The 18,117-nt window shown below is 36.4% G+C and overlaps 1 protein-coding gene across 1 annotated transcript in view; it reads right to left on the bottom strand.

Annotated features, from left to right (window-relative positions):
* INTS7 (integrator complex subunit 7) overlaps positions 1 to 18,117 on the bottom strand; it is an 85,752-nt gene that overhangs the window by 34,730 nt on the left and 32,905 nt on the right. The window contains exons 8-10 of the mRNA XM_055319470.1: positions 8,396 to 8,513; positions 4,287 to 4,421; positions 1,513 to 1,610 (exon numbers count right to left, since the gene is read on the bottom strand). Coding sequence (XP_055175445.1) covers positions 1,513 to 1,610; positions 4,287 to 4,421; positions 8,396 to 8,513 — 351 coding nt within the window. The remainder of the gene's footprint in view (positions 1 to 1,512; positions 1,611 to 4,286; positions 4,422 to 8,395; positions 8,514 to 18,117) is intronic.

The raw sequence follows: 18,117 nt of genomic DNA, 5'->3' as shown, positions 1-18,117 counted from the left end.
TTGGCATATAATAGACACACTGAAATAACAAGAATTACAAAGAAGGTCACAGCAGGTCTATTTAAAATTTTAGTATCTCCTCACTACCTACAGAATCAAGACAAAGTTTCTTGGTATGGTATTTGATATTCTCCTTGAGAGAGCTGCAAACTATTTTTCCAATCTTATATTATGTCAGCCACAGTTGTTTATTCACCATTCTTCCAACTAACAAGTACATTTCTGTTTTCATGCCTTTTATAACAGTGGTCCCGTGGGTTCCAATGATCTTTCCTTAATACTGAAATTCTACCCCTCTTTCAAGGCTTAATTCACATGACATCTACTTGTTCAAGTCTTCCCTAACATCCTGAGTTGAAATGAATCATTCAACTCTGTCCTCTCATTAGAACTGTACTTTTGCTTGTTACTACCAGGGAACTTCGTGCATTCTGCTTCCTATTATATATATATTATAGTCCCTTAGATAAGTGTCTGTATCCTCTAGATGGGGAACTTCTCTAACAAAGGGACCCTTCATGACCATCTATATATGTCCCATTGTGCTGAGGCCAGTGTTTCATTGACACCTACATTTGGTGGGAAAATGATTTGGTTTGTATTCTTTCTCTCTCTCTCTTTTAAACTTTTAAATAAATGTACTGTGGTTCCAAAGGGATTCTGCGGATGAATCACTTGCCAAACGCATATTGCCTATTTCCCTCCCAAACTCTCATCAGCTTTTATTTAATGATAGTAATATCTTTATTGTTCATCACTATGACATCAAACCTTTCCTTAACATGCTAAACTAAGTTATGACTTCCTTCAAATCACACCTTAGACAAGCTATCATTCTTACAATCTTTGTTGTCTACCTACTAGCTTTTTACTTCTATTAACCCCACTTTTCTTAATTTTGCACATCAACGAATTATATTTCATATTTCATTCCAATAAGAGTAGTTTCATTTCACATTTTTAAAATCTTAAATATCGCTAGTATCTTAAGTATAATAAATATAATAATAGATCTTAAATACTTATCAGTGTCACCTCAGATTATAAACTTCCTAAAGTCTAGCTGCTCTTATTTACCTTTGCTTTATATTGTCTAGGCCCTTCATATGTATTTACTACAACTTAATAAACACTGTCAACTGATGACAAAATAGGTCAAAGCTCAGATTTTGACTTTGTCTATCCTTTGGAATAATAATGGTCAATGTGATAGTTTTGAAAGTGAAGATCAAGGGCAAATGTTTGTTTGAACTGGAGTTGACAAACTACTGCCCTTTTGGCCAACTCCTGCCTGGTTTTGTAAATAGTTTTACTGCCACATCCCACTGCCTTGTCCCCCCTTCCTCACACTGTCTATGACTGTTTCATTCTACAAGTGTATAATCCAGTAGTTATGACAAACAGTATTTAGCCTACAAAACTTTATTTACTCTCTGATCCTTTACAGAGATTGCCAATCCCTAGCTGAGGTAATAAAAACAGGCATTATATTAAAATAAGTGATATTTTCACCTTTAAAGTGGCTTGAGCACCTGGACTATCATCTTGACTACAAAGTACCAGAAGGGATTCCAGGCCAAAGACAGCATCTTGTTCCAGTGCCAAAAGGTCTAGAGGAAAAACACTAAGTTTTACGGTGGTCAAGTAGAGAAGATTAAACACACACACACACACACACACACACACACACACACACACATACTTAGAAGAAAAAAAAACTGAGGAATTGAAGATATAAGAAACAACTAACCTTCCTGAAAAAGTACATGTGCCATTACTTCTGAAATGTAAAGGCTATCTTTGGGTTTCTATTTTTCCACTACTTTACTGATGATCATAAAAAATATATACATTTTATCAAACTAAAAGGCTTTTGTATGGCAAAGGAAACCATCTACAAAACAAAAATGAGAGAAAATATTTGCAAGTCATGTATTTGATAAGGGGTTAGTACCCAAAATATATAAAGAACTCATATGACTCAACAGCAAAAAACAAACCATTCAATTAAAAACTGGGCAGAGGACCTGAAGAGGCATTTTTCTGAAGAAGACATCCAGATGGCCAATAGGTACATGAAAAGATGCTCAACATCCCCAATCATCAGGGAAATGCAAATCAAAATAACCATGAGATATCACCTCACACCTGTCAGAATGGCCATTATCAAAAAGACAAGAAATAGCAAGCTGGTGAGGATGTGGAGAAAAGGGGCCCTGTGCACTGTTGGTGGGAGCGCAGACTGATACAGCTGCTGTGGAAGACAGTGGGAGGCTTCTCAGAAAGCTAAAAATAGAACTACTAGATGATCCAGCAACTCCACTTCTGGGTATTTATCCAAAGAAAATGAAAATACTAACTCAAAAAGACATCTGCACCCCCATGTTCATTACAGCGTTATTTACAATAGCCAAGATATGGAAATAACCTAAGAGTCCACCAGTGGATGAAAGGATAAAGAAAATGTGGTAATGATACACGGTGGATTATTATTCAGCCATAAAAAGAAAGAAAGCCTGCCATTTGAGACAAATGGATCAATCTTGAAGGCATTAAGTGAAATAAGTTAGAAGAAGAAAAATACCTTATGACTTCACTTGCATGTGGAATCTAAAACAAACAAGCAAACAAAAACTGAGCTCATAGGTACAGAGAACAGATTGGTGATTGCCAGAGAGAGGTGGTGGGCAAAATGGGAGAAGGGGGTTGAAGGGTGCAAACTTCCAGTTATAAAATGAGTAAGTCATGGGATGTAATGTACAGCATGGTGGGTGCAGTTAATAATACTATATTGTATATTTGAAAGTTAAGAGAGCAGATCTTAAAAGTTTTCATCACAAGAAAAAAAATTTATAACTATTTATGGTGACTGATATTAATCAGACTGTGGTGATCATTTCACAATATATACAAATATCAAATCATTATGTTGTACACTGAAACTAGTATTTTTAAAAAAGATATATATACCTATGTTAAATCAAGAGTTAAAGTCACAAAGGTATAAATAAAGATAACTGAAAGTGTCACCAGCTTAGCTGAGGAAAATACTAGGAACAGCAAACCACATAGTTTGCTAACTAGACATAAATCTTCCTAACTAGACATAAATCTTTAATCTTCCTAACTAGACATAAACTATACTTGTCTATTTTCACCTACAGTGTAACCTTCTAATGAAAACTGAAACCCTTCTAGGAAGTAATGAAGACCCCATATAATCTTATTAATGTTTTAAGTCAGACCACAAAGAACAAACCCCTTAAGATGTCTCATGTAATAGCAGTACTATAAGCATTATTCCACTACCTTAGAGCTAAAGTTTCTCTAGAAGTTCTAGAAAATTCTGAATATATCAGTCATCCATATTGAGGTTAATATATATGAGCTTTGAGAACACAGTTTTCTGTGTTACATGGTAGAAAATACTCATTACTGTATCAAAAATAAAACAGGTTTAAATATTCAAAAAAGAATCAACATTTAAGGAGCAATTTTAAAGAAACGTCACCTAAGTTAGTGTAGGGCTTGACAGTGTTAAGTCTAGTGAGGGTCAGGGCGCTAGAAAAAAATAGGTACTAGGAATGAGCAGTGCTGATGTCTAGTGGGGATAAGATCTCGACTTATGATCCTTAATAAAGATAAAAATAAGCACTGAAACAGAAGAGAGGTCCAAAGTGCATTTGTTTTTGAACACCAGCTTGAACTTACTCAAACCTTCAGGGCAAAGATATTAGAAATACAGTAAAATATAAGCATTATTTTCTATTCACATTCTAAATTATGCATATCAGTTTAATGCTTTAAATACCTAGAGACAAATTCTAGGCAAATTTAATTCATATTACTCTGTTAACACATTTGCCCCTAGGTGAAACTATTTGTTATTTAAGCCCCTTGATAACTTAAGGGATCTTGTCCTCAATTTTCCAGGTTTTTGTACAGGTGAACAAACTGTCATACCACAGGACAGTGATGGGCAGTCATAAGCAATCCCTAGCCACAGCACCATGCATGCAAAATTAAGCCCTGGGGAAGAAATGGGCAATGCTCCAATGAAACCTTTCAATTTCACAATCCCAATTCCAAGGTCCTCATATATATTTTTTTTATTTTTCATAGGATTAAGTAGTTTTGAGAAAACTTGCTCTAAGACCTCAGGGGGCAACCAGTAGATAAAAGCATATGTGCCAAGAATAAGGGATTAAAAAACCAAACACACACACACACACAATTGCACTCAAACATCAATCCAAAAGCTTACACCCAGTCCTAATCAAACTTACCTTTTTCTTGACAAGAGACCGTTATATTAGTTAGGACTCGTACTCCATGAGCTGCAATGCCCCTGTTATTATGGTAACAGCACTCTTGGGCTAATCTGACCAAGTCAGAGGATCTGGGAGAGGAACCCACATTTCCTAAACAAAAAAGAGAGAAGTAGCACAGACTTAATTCATTTATAAAGTCCAAAAGCAGTTCAGCATATAGGTTCGTTGTTCTCATTTTCAAGAGCAAAATCTCTACTCCATCTACTTCTACTCCGTCATCAACATAAACCATCATTTCTGTTTCTCCTGTCAAGGAACTTAGAATAGGTATATCTTGATAGTCTATAATGATTAGGACCTAATATAGGACTTTCCCACAAAAATATTAATTTAAAAATAAGGAACACAGCAAAAGCCAAAACAACTAAAGATTGTATCTTGGGAGTGCAAATGGATTCTTATTAAAATGGATGTCAATTTTAGGCTTATCAGATAAACCTTACCTTCCTTCAGGAGAGGAAAGAAAAAGAGAAACAAAAATTTTAAGTTTGCTCTTCCCACCTCAATGGGTGGCATATAGTTATTTTGCAAAAGGTTTACACAGAATCCATGATTTTAAAACTGGAAAGGATTATGGAATCACATGATTCAATACCCTATTTTTACAGAAGAAACTGAAACCCAAAGATTTTAAGCATCTTGTCCCTGAGATCACAAAATTTGTTATTTATGCCCTACCTCTGTGCTTTATAACTTAAGTTCTATGCTATAAATTGCAGCAACTTTTAAAATTCACACTTGAAATTCTGTAATGTAAGGTTTGCATTATGTATATTTTTATTTATAGTAGAAAAACACTCAGGTGTGAGCAAACTTAAAGATCAGCAGATTAAAGCTTTTCAGCTTTTTAGCAGAGTCTCTTGTTCCTGCCTTCCTTTTTCTATTCTTGCTTATTTTTTCACGATTCCTATCACCTTCAACCTTGCCTCTCATGCTAAGAGTGATCGTATTTTTTGAGGTTGAAGGAGACATGATTACTAATTACAAAGCATAAACCAAGACCATCCCAGGTGATGGAGGACATATGTTGCCTTACTGATTTCCAGTTTAACATATAAGTACCAGCTCAGGTAAACCCTCAGTGTTGTTAAAATAGGCAAAATATTAGAAAAGTTTTTTCAAGACTATGGAACTTGTATTTCTTCCATTCTTTGTCTTGCCCACGTGACTGGGACAATACAGACTCATTTATAGATGTATAAGCATGTTTTGTAACTTGCATTTTTCCTTTTTTTTTTTTTTTCCTATGAAGACTCATCATAGAAAACTTGGGAGAAAATCAGAAAAAAATTCAAAATTTAAAAACTCACACACAATCACGATATGGAGATAGTGACCAATATTCTGCCTTTAAAATATATTTTGGGCAGCCCTGGTGGCCCAGCGGTTTGATGCCGCCTTCAGCCCAGGGTGTGGTCCTGGAGACCTGGGATCCAGTCCCATATCAGGCTCCCTGCATGGAGCCTGCTTCTCCCTCTGCCTGTGCCTCTGCCTCTCTCTCTCTCTCTGTCTGTCATGAATGAATGAATGAATAAATAAATAAATAAAATCTTTTAAAAAATATATAATATTTTGCAGCATTTTTCTATGTTAACTGTTTTAGGGACAAAACTATTTTTTAATTTAATTTTCATTTATTTAAAAATTATTTACTCAGATAAATTCATCTGATTCAAAAGGTCCAACAAATAGTAGAAAAAGGTAGGTCAGTAAGTAAAGACTTTCACTCAATGTTCTAGAGTCTATACATTTACAAGCATCATATTTCTCGATTTCTTTTTCCTTTTTCCACAGTTTTGCATCTTGCTTTAAATACTATATCAGGGCAGCCCTGATGGCCCAGAGGTTTGGCGCTGCCTTCAGCCCAGGGTATGATCCTGGAGACCCAGGATTGAGTCCCACATCAGGCTCCCTGCATGGAGCCTGCTTCTCCCTCTGCCTGTGTCTCTGCCTCTCTCTCTCTCTCGTGTCTCTCATGAATAAATAAAATCTTAAAAAAAATACTATGTCATGGATATTATTCCATATTTTCTCTTTAATAAGTTATATTGACTTTTATCGCAGTTGTGTATTATAATTTCTTTAATGAGTTCCCTATTGATGGATTTTTTTTATGCTATTACATCCCTGCTGATGTCCCTGATGGACAATGTTTTGCTATTACATATTATGATGCAATTAATAACCTTCCACATCTGCCATTTCTCAAATGTGTGAATGTAGGATCAATTCCTAGAAGGGAATTTCTGGGTCATTTATAGTTTTGATGAGTATTTCCAAATCACCTATGCAGACATTTGATAGTTCAAAACCGCTCCAGCAGCTTGGCTGTGTGATTTGCTCTGGCTGTTGAGACATTAAAAAACATGTGCAAGTAAATGACTATGCAGTGCTTTTTGTGCTGGTGGCTTGCCTTCTTTTGGCTGCTGCCAACCCTGGGAACCTGATGTCAACAAGGCTAAGCTAGCCTGCTGAGTCACATGCAGGAGAATTAAGGTGCTCTGCTGAAAGCCTTTCAACCTCCAGCCAGTGAATGAGGCCCTCTTAGACCGTCCAGAATGGTCAAGGTTCCAGATGATTGCAGTCTTATGAGTAAAAGCCCATGTGAGATTGGGAGAAGCATTCAGCCGAGGTCAGTCAAAACTGCTGATATGCAGAATCAGAGCAAATACAATTGTGATGGTTTTGAGCCACTAAGTTTTGAGGGTGATTTATTACATAGCAGTAGGTAATTGACATAGAAATACCTCACAGAATCACCAGAAAGACTAGAAAACTAAGCTCAGAAAATGGACAGGAAAAAGGCCAGGCTAGAGATCAGCCAAGATTGCAGCCCAAACCAGGCACAGAATCAGTTGAGTGAAGATATTACCACCATTCATACGGATTCCTCGATGGCACAGCTTACCAAAGGTACGGTGCCAAAGGTACGGTGACAGAGCAAATGCCCACTGCTAGGTAGACCCTGGAAACCGGGCGTGGCCGAGGTCACTGCTGTGGGGCTTGAATGGATTCTCCTACTTCCCTACTACTTCTTGTTACTGGCTCCCAATTCAGCCTGTGCTATGAATCATCAGCTGAGTCCAGGTCACATGTGTGCACCCGAGCTGGCAGGGAGGTTGGCAAAGAGAGTACCAGGTCTTTTCATCTTCCTATCAAGACTTATTTTTTTTTTAAGATTTTATTCATTTATTCATAGAGACAGAGAGAGAGAGACACAGGCAGAGGGAGAAGCAGGCTCCATGCCAGGAGCCCGATGTAGGACTTGATCCCAGGTCTCCAGGATCATGCCCTGGACTGAAGGCGGCACTAAACCTCTGAGCCACCCAGGCTGCCCCCTAGCAAGACTTCTCTATATGGCAGGGAATTCCCTTTACCTGGTAAGTTCACAGGCTGTGAAGCCATAAAAAGAACAAATGGACACTGCAGTTCTTTAACTCAATTCAAATTAACTGACTAAAAAACAGGAAGCAATATAGATCCCACAAAATCTGCATTAAAACAAAACAAAACAAAACAAAACACTTTTAGCCATTAAGTCAGTTAGATAGCAAACTCCTCAATGGGCATTAATAAAGGCATTTTGAAGTTAAACCATCTAGAATAGGCAACTGGGAAAGCATTATTGAACTGGGGTAAAGTTTTATTTTAATCATTTTCCAGAGGGATAACATATACCTAAAAGAAGGTACATGACATTTGCTTCTAAAATTCACCACCTTTTGGCCTTTAAAATGTTCTTCAATCCAAAGGGCACATTGAGTCAGAGACATACAAAAGCAAACGAGCTCTGTTAGGGATCCTCAAAAATATGATTTCACCCACACAGAATTCAAAATGGGGCAAATCTATAAAAAACAAATCCTTGAATTATGATCAGGGATGCAAAATGTTATGTCCACAGGCATTAGTGAAGAAATCATTTTCAAATAAAATCACCAGCATACAGTACATAAGACCGAAACCATTCTGGATTCTCAGGCTTGAAAGAAACCACCTGCATCATTAACATGAGTAAAGGGATGAGCACATTATCCATCTGTCCTCTCCTTTCTTCTCCTTACCAGAAGCTATGCTGAAGTAATGTTTGACGGCAATGGTCCCTGACAGTGTGGAAAGGACAGACAGCATTCCAAGTTTCAGGCTGTCGTAAGGAGTCTGGAGGGCACATTCACAGAGTGCCTGCGATACAGAAAAGAAGGGAACACAGAAGTTGAAATACCTTCAAACTGGTGAATTGTTTTAAATGTTCTAGCTTTTAGAAAAATGTTATCTTTTTGCCCATGATAACAAACTTAAGTCAAACTGCTGCAGCCAAAAGGAGCATCACGAGACATATTAGCTGAACACAATGCCATTTCCTAGAGGGGACCCTATACCAGAAAAAGGACACTAAGTAAAAATGAAAGCAACCAGAACCAAAAATGAGTTTTCGTTAATAATAATGATGTACCAATGTCGGCTTATTAATTTTAACACATGTGCTGGACTAAAGTTAAAGACCAACAATTCGGGAAACTGGGTGTAGGGTGTGTGGCAACCCTCTGTATTATCTTTCCCATTTTTTTTTTTTATCAATCTACACCTGTTCTGAAGAATAAAGTCTATTTTTTAAAAAGGTTATTGTCATGACTGATTTTTTTATTAAGCCCACTGAAAATTATGTACTACTCAGTCCTTACATGCAAAACTACCACCTCCACCACCCTTCGATTAATTGAGAGATACGAATATTAGTTCATATGTGTATATTTTAAAAAAAGTAAGAATGTGATACTCTATCTTGCATGTAAGTGAATGCACTGTCCATCCTTCTCCATTTTGGGTCATCCACTTTACTCCTATCATCCACTTTACTCCTAACGTGGTCTGAAGAATTACCAAAAACAAGATGCTAATTTTTCTTTCAGTAATGTCAACTATGAATACATGCTCCTACTATGGTGACTCTTGCCTCATCCTGCAAATTTACTCTTAGGATATGTCATATAAACGGTCAAATAACTGCTCTGCTAAATTAAACTAGTTCCCATTCTCCCACAAAGACAAAGGTTCAGAAAATAGCAAAACTTAAAAGACTAGGGGAAAAATAAAAAATAAAATTTCAGAAAAGGTTAAACAGTAAATTTATTTGTACCAGATAAAAATGTCAACAAAATCTTAGGAGTGGAGAGATTTATATAACCTGGTTCTAAAGATCATACAGATAAATAAAAATCAGAAATATTGGGAAGCCTCAGTGGCTCAGCGGTTTAGCGCCGCCTTCGGCCCAGGATGTGATCCTGGAGACCCAGGATTGAGTCCGAAATCGGGCTTCCTGCATGGAGCCTGCTTCTCCCTCTGCCTGTGTCTCTGCCTCTCTCTGTCTTTCTCTGTGTCTCTCATGAATAAATAAATAAAATCTTAAAAAAAAAATCAGAAAAATTCTCATGAAGTATAATGAGAGACAAAGGAAGCCCCACCAAATATAAAATGTACAATAAACCTACAGAAGTCAAAGTAGTTTTTCCTACTCATGGACTGAGAAATCAATGAGTGGTAATTAGTCCCAGAAGTGGATTCAAATACACATATAAGTTAGTATTTGTTTAGTGGCATTTCAAATCAGAGGGATTTTGTAATCAATGGCTCAAGGACAAATGGTCAGTCATCTGGGTAAAATAAAACTTAACCCTTGTTTCTTTTTTATAAATAAAAACCAAAGCTATAAAAAGTACTAAGGGTTAAAATGGGAAAAGAAAAAGTAAAAAGATAACTGACAAGCCTGAGGAAAATGTTCATATCATATAAGGTCAATAAAGGCCCAATCATCTTAATATATAAAAACTTCTTACCAGTATACAAACAACCCAATAGAAAAATGAGTTCATAGACAAAATTTATACAAATGTCTTTTAAAAATAAGATGCTAAACCTCACTCATTATTTTGAAAAATTTAAAAGATTTTTTTCAGCAGATTGGAGAAGATTAAAGTTTAATAAGACATACTACTGAAAACAGTGTGGGGCAACAGTTGCTCTCACATTGCCAATAGAGAAATAAAATGGTATAAACTTCATTAATGGGTAATTGGCATTGAATATAAAAACTTTAATTATATGTATCATAGGACCCAAGAACTTCTTTTTTAGAAATGTATGCTCACAATGATGTTTTGTTTTTATTTTTTTATAAACTAGTCAAGGTAGCCATGTAATAGTAACAGTCAAAGTACTGGAAACAACTATTGTCTATGGTGGGACTGGAAATATAAAGGGAGTACCATATAGCTGGTGAAAGAATGCAGATCTAAGTATTAATGACAGAGGTTCTCCAAGATGTACTGTTAAGTGATAAAAGGTTCAGAACATGCATATACTGCATTTTCATTTTCATACAGTAAAAAGGACATACACATGCTTACGTATGGATGACAAAATTTGGAAGGATACGTAAGAAATTAGTAAAACTGACCACCTCTGCAGAGGAGAGCTGAGGGAAGAGATAACTTACAAGACAGACTTACTTTCACTCATTGTGCACCCTGAACTCTGCATTTTTAATCATGTGTATGTGTACTTTTACAACCGAAAGAAAAACCTAGTTAATAACAAAATCAGCAGCAGCAGCAGCAGCAGCAAATAATCATGACAGCAATGGAAATGGACTTGAAAGACAAAGTAGGTTTCTGGTAATGGAAGGGAAGACTGTGATCGAGATGAAGCAAACAAGAAGTGTGGCGGTTAGGCCAGAATATGGAGTATTTATTTGTGGCCTAGGAGGAGATATCTCCAAAAGGGATGAAGGCTAAGACACAGAAACACTCAGAAGATCAGGCCAGATTAAAGATGGCCCTGAAAGTTAGGCAGAGTAATTTAAGCTTAATGGGAAAGGAAATAGTAAGTCACTGGAGAGGAATAATGTTAATGAAAGATTTAGAGAAGATTATTCTGGCAATGATAAACAGGTGAGAGCCAAAAAGCCTAGGGCAGAAATCCAGGCGGTGGTGATAGATGATGGCCTGAACTACAGCTTGAGGGTAGGAATGGAGAGTGGAGGGTGAATACTATAACGTTACAGGGAATAAATCAACAAGAAGGATTCAATGATTACTAAAGAATTTCAAACCTGATGACCAGAGAATATTGGGAATTTATGGAGATAAGCTAATTTCTGAGGAAGGACAGAAACAGGAAGAGATATGAAATCCAAGAAGAAACATCTACCAGGCATTTGAAATCTGACATGTAACAGATTTTTAACCCCAAGACTTGCATCAGACTTCTGGCTCTGCCACTTAACATCTCTGTGATCTGTGCCAATTACTGAAATCTTTGAGTCTCAACTTCTTTGTCTGTAAAATGGGGGTAAAGACGTATACAGAATTGTTTTCTTTCTTTTTTAAAAATATTTATTTATTTTAGAGAGAGAGAGAATGTGTGTGAAGAGGAAGGGGGAAGATAAATCTCAAGCAGACTCCCCGCTAAGTGTGGAGCCTGACTGTGGCTCCAAGTCCATGACCCAGGAGATCATGATCTGAGCCAAAATCACAAGCTGGATGCTTAACTGACTAAGCCACCCAGGCATCCTGTAGAATTGTTTTCATATAAAACATCTCTGGAAAAACATATTAGAAATTAGACATTGGTTGCCACTGGGCAAATGATTGGATGGCAGAAGACTTTAAGTGGGAAATACCTTATGATATATATCCTTTTTCAATTTTTGAATTCTGACACATGAACATACTAGCATAAAAAATTTTAAATAAAATATAAGCTGGGGTGACATTTATTGTCTGTAATAATAAAAAGCTCCTGAGACACAAAGAGCTTTGCAAAGCTCTACAAGCTACTATGCAGGAGAGCAGTTCAGAAACTCAGGGGGAAGGACTAAATCACTGGAGAATGAATGCCCACACTGATGTGAGGGACACCGTCAGAATAGCAGAGAAGAATGGGAGGAAGCACTAAGACTCAACTGAGCTCAGTGACACAATTCTGAAGAAAAGGGGGCAGTGCAGAAACCAGAGAGGATACAGGGGTTTTTTTAAGAGTGAGAAAAATGAATGAGGACAATTCAGTGCAAAGAAGCCAAGAGAAGGGGTAAAGCTGACAGGGCCAAATACACTAAAAGGAAAGATGACAAAGGCAGACAAGCCTCCAGATTTAGCATTAAGAACACTAGTGACATTTCAAGTGCCTAAGCAAAAGTGATAGGAAACAGATCTAAAGGCAAGTGTATTAAAGAAACAGTGAAGGATAAAGAAAAAAGCAGGCATAGATACTGTTTTTGAAGTACAAAAGAAAGCAGTTTTTAAAAAATGATTGTGTTTAAATAATACCATAGTCTTTTCTACTTATTCAAACACTTAAGCCATTTCCATTTATCTATGTCTTACTGCCTAAATTGTCCTACCTTATGCTCTTAATTAGTTTAGGCTTAGGAATAAAATCCTCAGCCAAATAGCCCCAGAAGTTAAGGACTATTTACTGATTTAACTTTGAATAATTAAGAAACATTTAACCTTTTGGGATAATCAAGAAGGTGTACACAAGGCATTTATGATAATGGTATTAATAATTTTTTATTTTTTAATTTTTTTGTATTAATTTTTTAAAAAGCAGAAAGAATTTCACCATTTAAAAAATTGAGATGGGTTTATACTATATGTTGGCAAATCGAGCTTCAATAAAAAAGTAAATTAAAATATTTTTTAAAAATTTGAGAAAAATGTTAGAATAATTTTTGATAAAGTTATTTATGTTATCTTCTAATTTCTGTCACTCAGTACCACATTGCGTACCTAAAATGCTCTCAGTAAATACATACTGATTTCAAGGTTCATTGATTCAAATCAGTTAGCTTAACAGAGCACATCACAAAGTTCCCCAGAGATGGCATGTCAATCCTATTTCAGTGATGAAATCTGGCTCATTTCTGTTCCAAGGACATGACCTATTACAAAACTGTCTTACCAGGTCCATTTTTCATACTGACAAAAAGGAAAAAAATCTAACTCTTCAAAACAGCCCCCTCTCTCCCTTACTTCCACGGTCATCTTTACTGATTGGTTTGAATTTGTCTCTCTAGGCTGGCTTACCTCACTGCTCAACTGAAGCTCTGTCCTGAATTACTGTTTTCTAGGTCAGTTCCTAACTAGGGGCTTCTCCTCTACCCTAGAATGGGACCAGCCACCAGGGATGTGCTCCAGAAAAGCACAGCAAAAAGCTTATAAGCTTTAACATACAGAAAAATATTATGTTTAAAAGTACTCTGTCAGAGACATAACCCCTCTAAATTTTCTATATTTCCATTGTATCAACCCATAAAGAAAAAGATGATTAAAAGAACTAATTCTCAGGCTTAACTTGTCATTCCTCCTCGTATTAGGTAAAGTACAAATCAGAACTCTCAGGAGATATAAAGCCAAAAATAAAATATGTCTTTGAAAATATTCAGAACAAATAATCTTTCACTTTGTAACAGAACTGCTTAGCAGAGAGCCTGACATGCAGGGCTCCATCTCAGGACCCTGAGATTAGGACCTGAACCCAAGCCAGATGCTTAACCGACTGAGCCATCCAGGTGCCCTCATCAGTTTAGTTCTTTTGTAGTTAAGACTGTTTCTTGGTTTGCCTCTCCCTTTTTTTCCCCATATGATCATTTGTTTTGTTTCTTAAATTCTACACGAGTGAAATCATATGATATCTTTCTCTGACTTCTGCTGTAAAACAGAACTCCTTCAAAAACACTTTCTATATTTATTGTCTCTGCTATTTCTCCTGTTTTTCCAATCAGTCTTGTACCCACAATACTCCAATAAAACTGTTCTCATGCAGATCATCAACTACTTCATTCTGCTAAATGCAAAGGCAAATTATCAGTTCTTATCTCTTGGAGAATACAAATACAGTGCAGTATCTCCCATGGTGGACTGCAGCATTCTTCCTATAAAACAGTACTATCTTGACTTCTCTCCTACCTCACTGGCTGCTTATCAGGCTGCTTTGCTGGTTCTTATTTCATCATTCCCTGAATCTTCTCATTTATTCTCTCTCCTTAAGTGACTCATCCAGTCTCATGACTTTAAATACCATCTATGAACTAATGAGACTCTCATATTTACAACTTCATTTAGATCTGTTCTTTAAACTCCAACTCCTTGACATCTCCACTTGGATGCCTGATACCATAAACTTTATTTGACCAGAACTGAACTCTTGATCTTTAAGAAATAAGCCTCCTACAGTCTTACCCATTCCAAGTAAATTTGTTGAAGCCAAAAACCTTGAGTCATCCTTTGTCTTATACTCTACAAATAATTTGTCAGTAAATCTGTCAGACTTGCCTTTAAAATGTATCCAGAATATTAGCACTTCTCCCTGCTAACTTCACTGTTCCACTGGGTTCAGATAACCATAGTATTTTCTAATTGGAATATTTATAATCACCTCCTAAATGTTTTTCCTTGCTTCTGCCCTTGCATCCCTACAATCTAGCCTCAATACATCTAAGCCAGAGAGAATCTTTTGGAACAAGTAGGCTAATGTCCTCTGCCCCCCAACCCCCAATCCCTGGTAACCATCACTTTACTCTCTGTTTTCATAAGTTTGGCCTTTTTAGATCCCACAAATAAGTGATATCATACCGTATTTGTCTTTCTTTGCCTGACTTGGGATGGAGGGGGTGGAGGATAGGACAGATGTTGTTTAAGGGTACGAACTTAAAAACAGTAAGTAAGTCCTAGAGATCTAATGTATAGTATTATAGTGAATATGGACAACAATATTGTATGATAATCATCAAACATGCTAAGTCTCTAGAACTTAATTATTCCAACCATTAAAATTAAGAAATGATAATTCTGTAATGCGATGGGATGCTAATTATCACAAAAATGGCAATCATAGTACAATATATGTATATCATATCAACATGCTGTACACCTTAAATTTATACAATGTTATATACCAAATATATTTCAATTAAGAAATAATAATGGCCTGTACTAAAGAACAGGACACATAGGCCCTAAATGATCTGCTACCCACTTCATCCATCTTACAGCATCTCCAGCTCTTCTCCTCTTTGTAATCACACTGACCTCATTCTCATCAATGCTTTCACCTCAGGACCTTTCTTGCTATTCTTTCTGCTGGTAATGCTCTTGCCCCATGAAGTTGGTGGTCCCTCCTTTAGGTCCTTGCTTAAGTGTCAACTTCTTAGTGACAGCTCCCCTGACCACCCTGTGTAAAACTGCAGCTTCCATCTTCCTCACTCACTAATCCTCTTCCTTGACTTTTTCTCCATAGCATATGTTACTACCTGGCCTCTCTACCTAGCAGAAACAAATCCAAACCTTCTCTAGAGAACAACTTATTCAGAGAATTCCCACACATACTTCTCCAAGGAAAATGAGTAGCTCAAGGTGAAAAAACAGACAAGTATATAAGGAAAAAGGGTACTATAAAAGAGGGCCAATAGAAATCAGGAGCAGAGATACTTTTGAAAAGACTTTACGTAAGCTGGAGAGATAATTGTTGAACTAAAACAGGAGAAATTATTCACAACACAACACAAAGAGATAAAGAGATGGAAAAAGGAATATAAGGAACATGGGGGATTCATAGAAGAGCTAACATATATTTAAGTGGAGATCCAGGAGGAAAAGCAGTATTTGGAAAAGTTATGGCTGACAATTTCCCAGAACTGTTGAAAAGCACCATTCTTATGATTCAAGAAAATCAATAGTCCAGGCAGTTTAAATAGAAGAAATCTATAATCAGACTGTTCATAGTGCAGAACATCAAATTAGAGAAAAATTTTAAAGCAGGAAAAAAAAATTCCTTCAAAAGAGTACTGCTATTCTCAGCAGCAATAATGGAAATCAGTAGACAGTAGACAGTAGAATGGTATTCTCAATGTGCTGGGCATTCTACTCCCAGAGAGAGTGTCTTTCAAGGTTGAGGGCAAAATGAAGACATTTTCAGACAAACAAATACTGGGAGAGCTTACCACCACAGATCCTCACCAGAGGACTTTCCAAAGGCAGAAGAAAAAGTATCCCAAAGAGAAAGCCTGAGAGGCAAGAAGACCAAAGACAGTGGAACGTCCAAATGGTCAATGAATTTATAAAATAACAAAATTATTCGATACGAGAGGATTAAGACACATGATAACAATATATAAGAGTTTAGAAGGATATAAACGAATAGTGCATTTTAAGGTCTTTGCACCAGAATTAACACAGGACACAACTAAAACGTAAAGATGCATTAAAGAAACACTGGAAATAAAACAATGATAATCTTTTTGTTTTAAAGATTTTATTTATTTATTTGGGAGAGGAGGAGAGAGAGAGAGAGAACCCATGAGGGAGGGGAGGAAGAGAGAGAGAAGCAGACTCCCCACTGAGCAGAGAGTCTGATGCAGGGTTCAATTCCAGGACCCTAAGATCAGGACCTGAGACAATGGCAGATGCTTAACTGATTAAGCCACCCAGGCAACCCTAAAACAATGGATAATCTATCATATAGACACATCCAGGAAAAAACTGAAGTAGCTGTAATAATATCAGACAAAATAGAAGGCAAAAGATGCAGTATAGATAACTAGAGAAATGAAAAGATATAGCATATTCATGCATTAAAAGACAACATTGTAAAAATATCGATTTCTTACAAATCGATCTTCCCAAATGATGGAATCCCAATGAAATTATCAACTTTTTTTTCGACTTTTTTTTGGTGAAATTTGATCAGTTACTTCCAAAATTTATGTAGAATATCAGTGGCCAATAAATTACAAGTATCCAGAATATACAAAGAATGATTATAAATCAACAGAAAAATAACCAAGACTTGAATAGCCATGTCACAAAAGAGGAAATCCAAGTGGTCAATAAACACATTAAAAGGATGTTCAACATCAAGTAAATTAAAACGACAACTTCTAAACTGGTAAAAATGTAATCTAAGGATGTGAATCAGTGGGCGCTCTCTACTGGGAATGTAAATTGGTTCAATCACTTTGGAGCAGTTTGACATTACCCGGTAAAGCTGAAGATATACATATTCTGTAAGTCAGCAATTTCACTCTCAAGTATATAAAGAAACTCCTGCATATTAAGTGTCAAGAGATAAAATGAAGAATATTCATAGCAGCATTGGTTGCAAGAGCCCCATGTTGAAAATAACCCATCAAGAGCAAGTAAACTGGTCCATTCCATATAATGAATACTACATAGCACTTAAAGGAAAAAAAACCTCATGCAACCATGTATGAGTCTCATCAGTATAATGTTAAGCACAAGAAATAAAAACAAATAGTAAGCGTTATTTTTTAGGGAAGCATATATAGGTAAATAAATAAAGAGCGAAGAAATGATCATCACAAAAGTGAAAACAAAAGTTTCCTTTAGGCTGGCTTTATGGTTCTAATCAAGGAGGACTGTACTAGGAAGGTGGCAAGGTTATGTGAGCCTGCAGAATTCTGTTTCTAGCTGGATGGTAGCTAGAAAACATTGTTTTCTTTTACAATTATTTAAGCTATTAAATATTTATTTTATATACTTTTTTGTATATGTGGTCTATCATACAATAAGGAAAAAAATGAGAAGGGATGATACAGTGCTTTCCCTGGGTTTGGTTTCCTCTGGTAGCTGAGTACATTCTCTTCTTGGAAAGACAGTATTATTTAGTAGAAAATGCATTACAGGACAGAGCTCTCTTAATTAAAATCTTAATTAAGTCCTCTTAGGAAGTTCTCTTAAGCATATTAAGTCTCTCTGAACCCTAATTTGTT

The sequence above is a fragment of the Nyctereutes procyonoides genome, unplaced genomic scaffold (assembly GCF_905146905.1).
Source record: "Nyctereutes procyonoides isolate TBG_1078 unplaced genomic scaffold, NYPRO_anot_genome, whole genome shotgun sequence".
NCBI classification, from domain to species: domain Eukaryota; kingdom Metazoa; phylum Chordata; class Mammalia; order Carnivora; family Canidae; genus Nyctereutes; species Nyctereutes procyonoides.
This window is presented reverse-complemented; position numbering and strand designations above follow the sequence as displayed.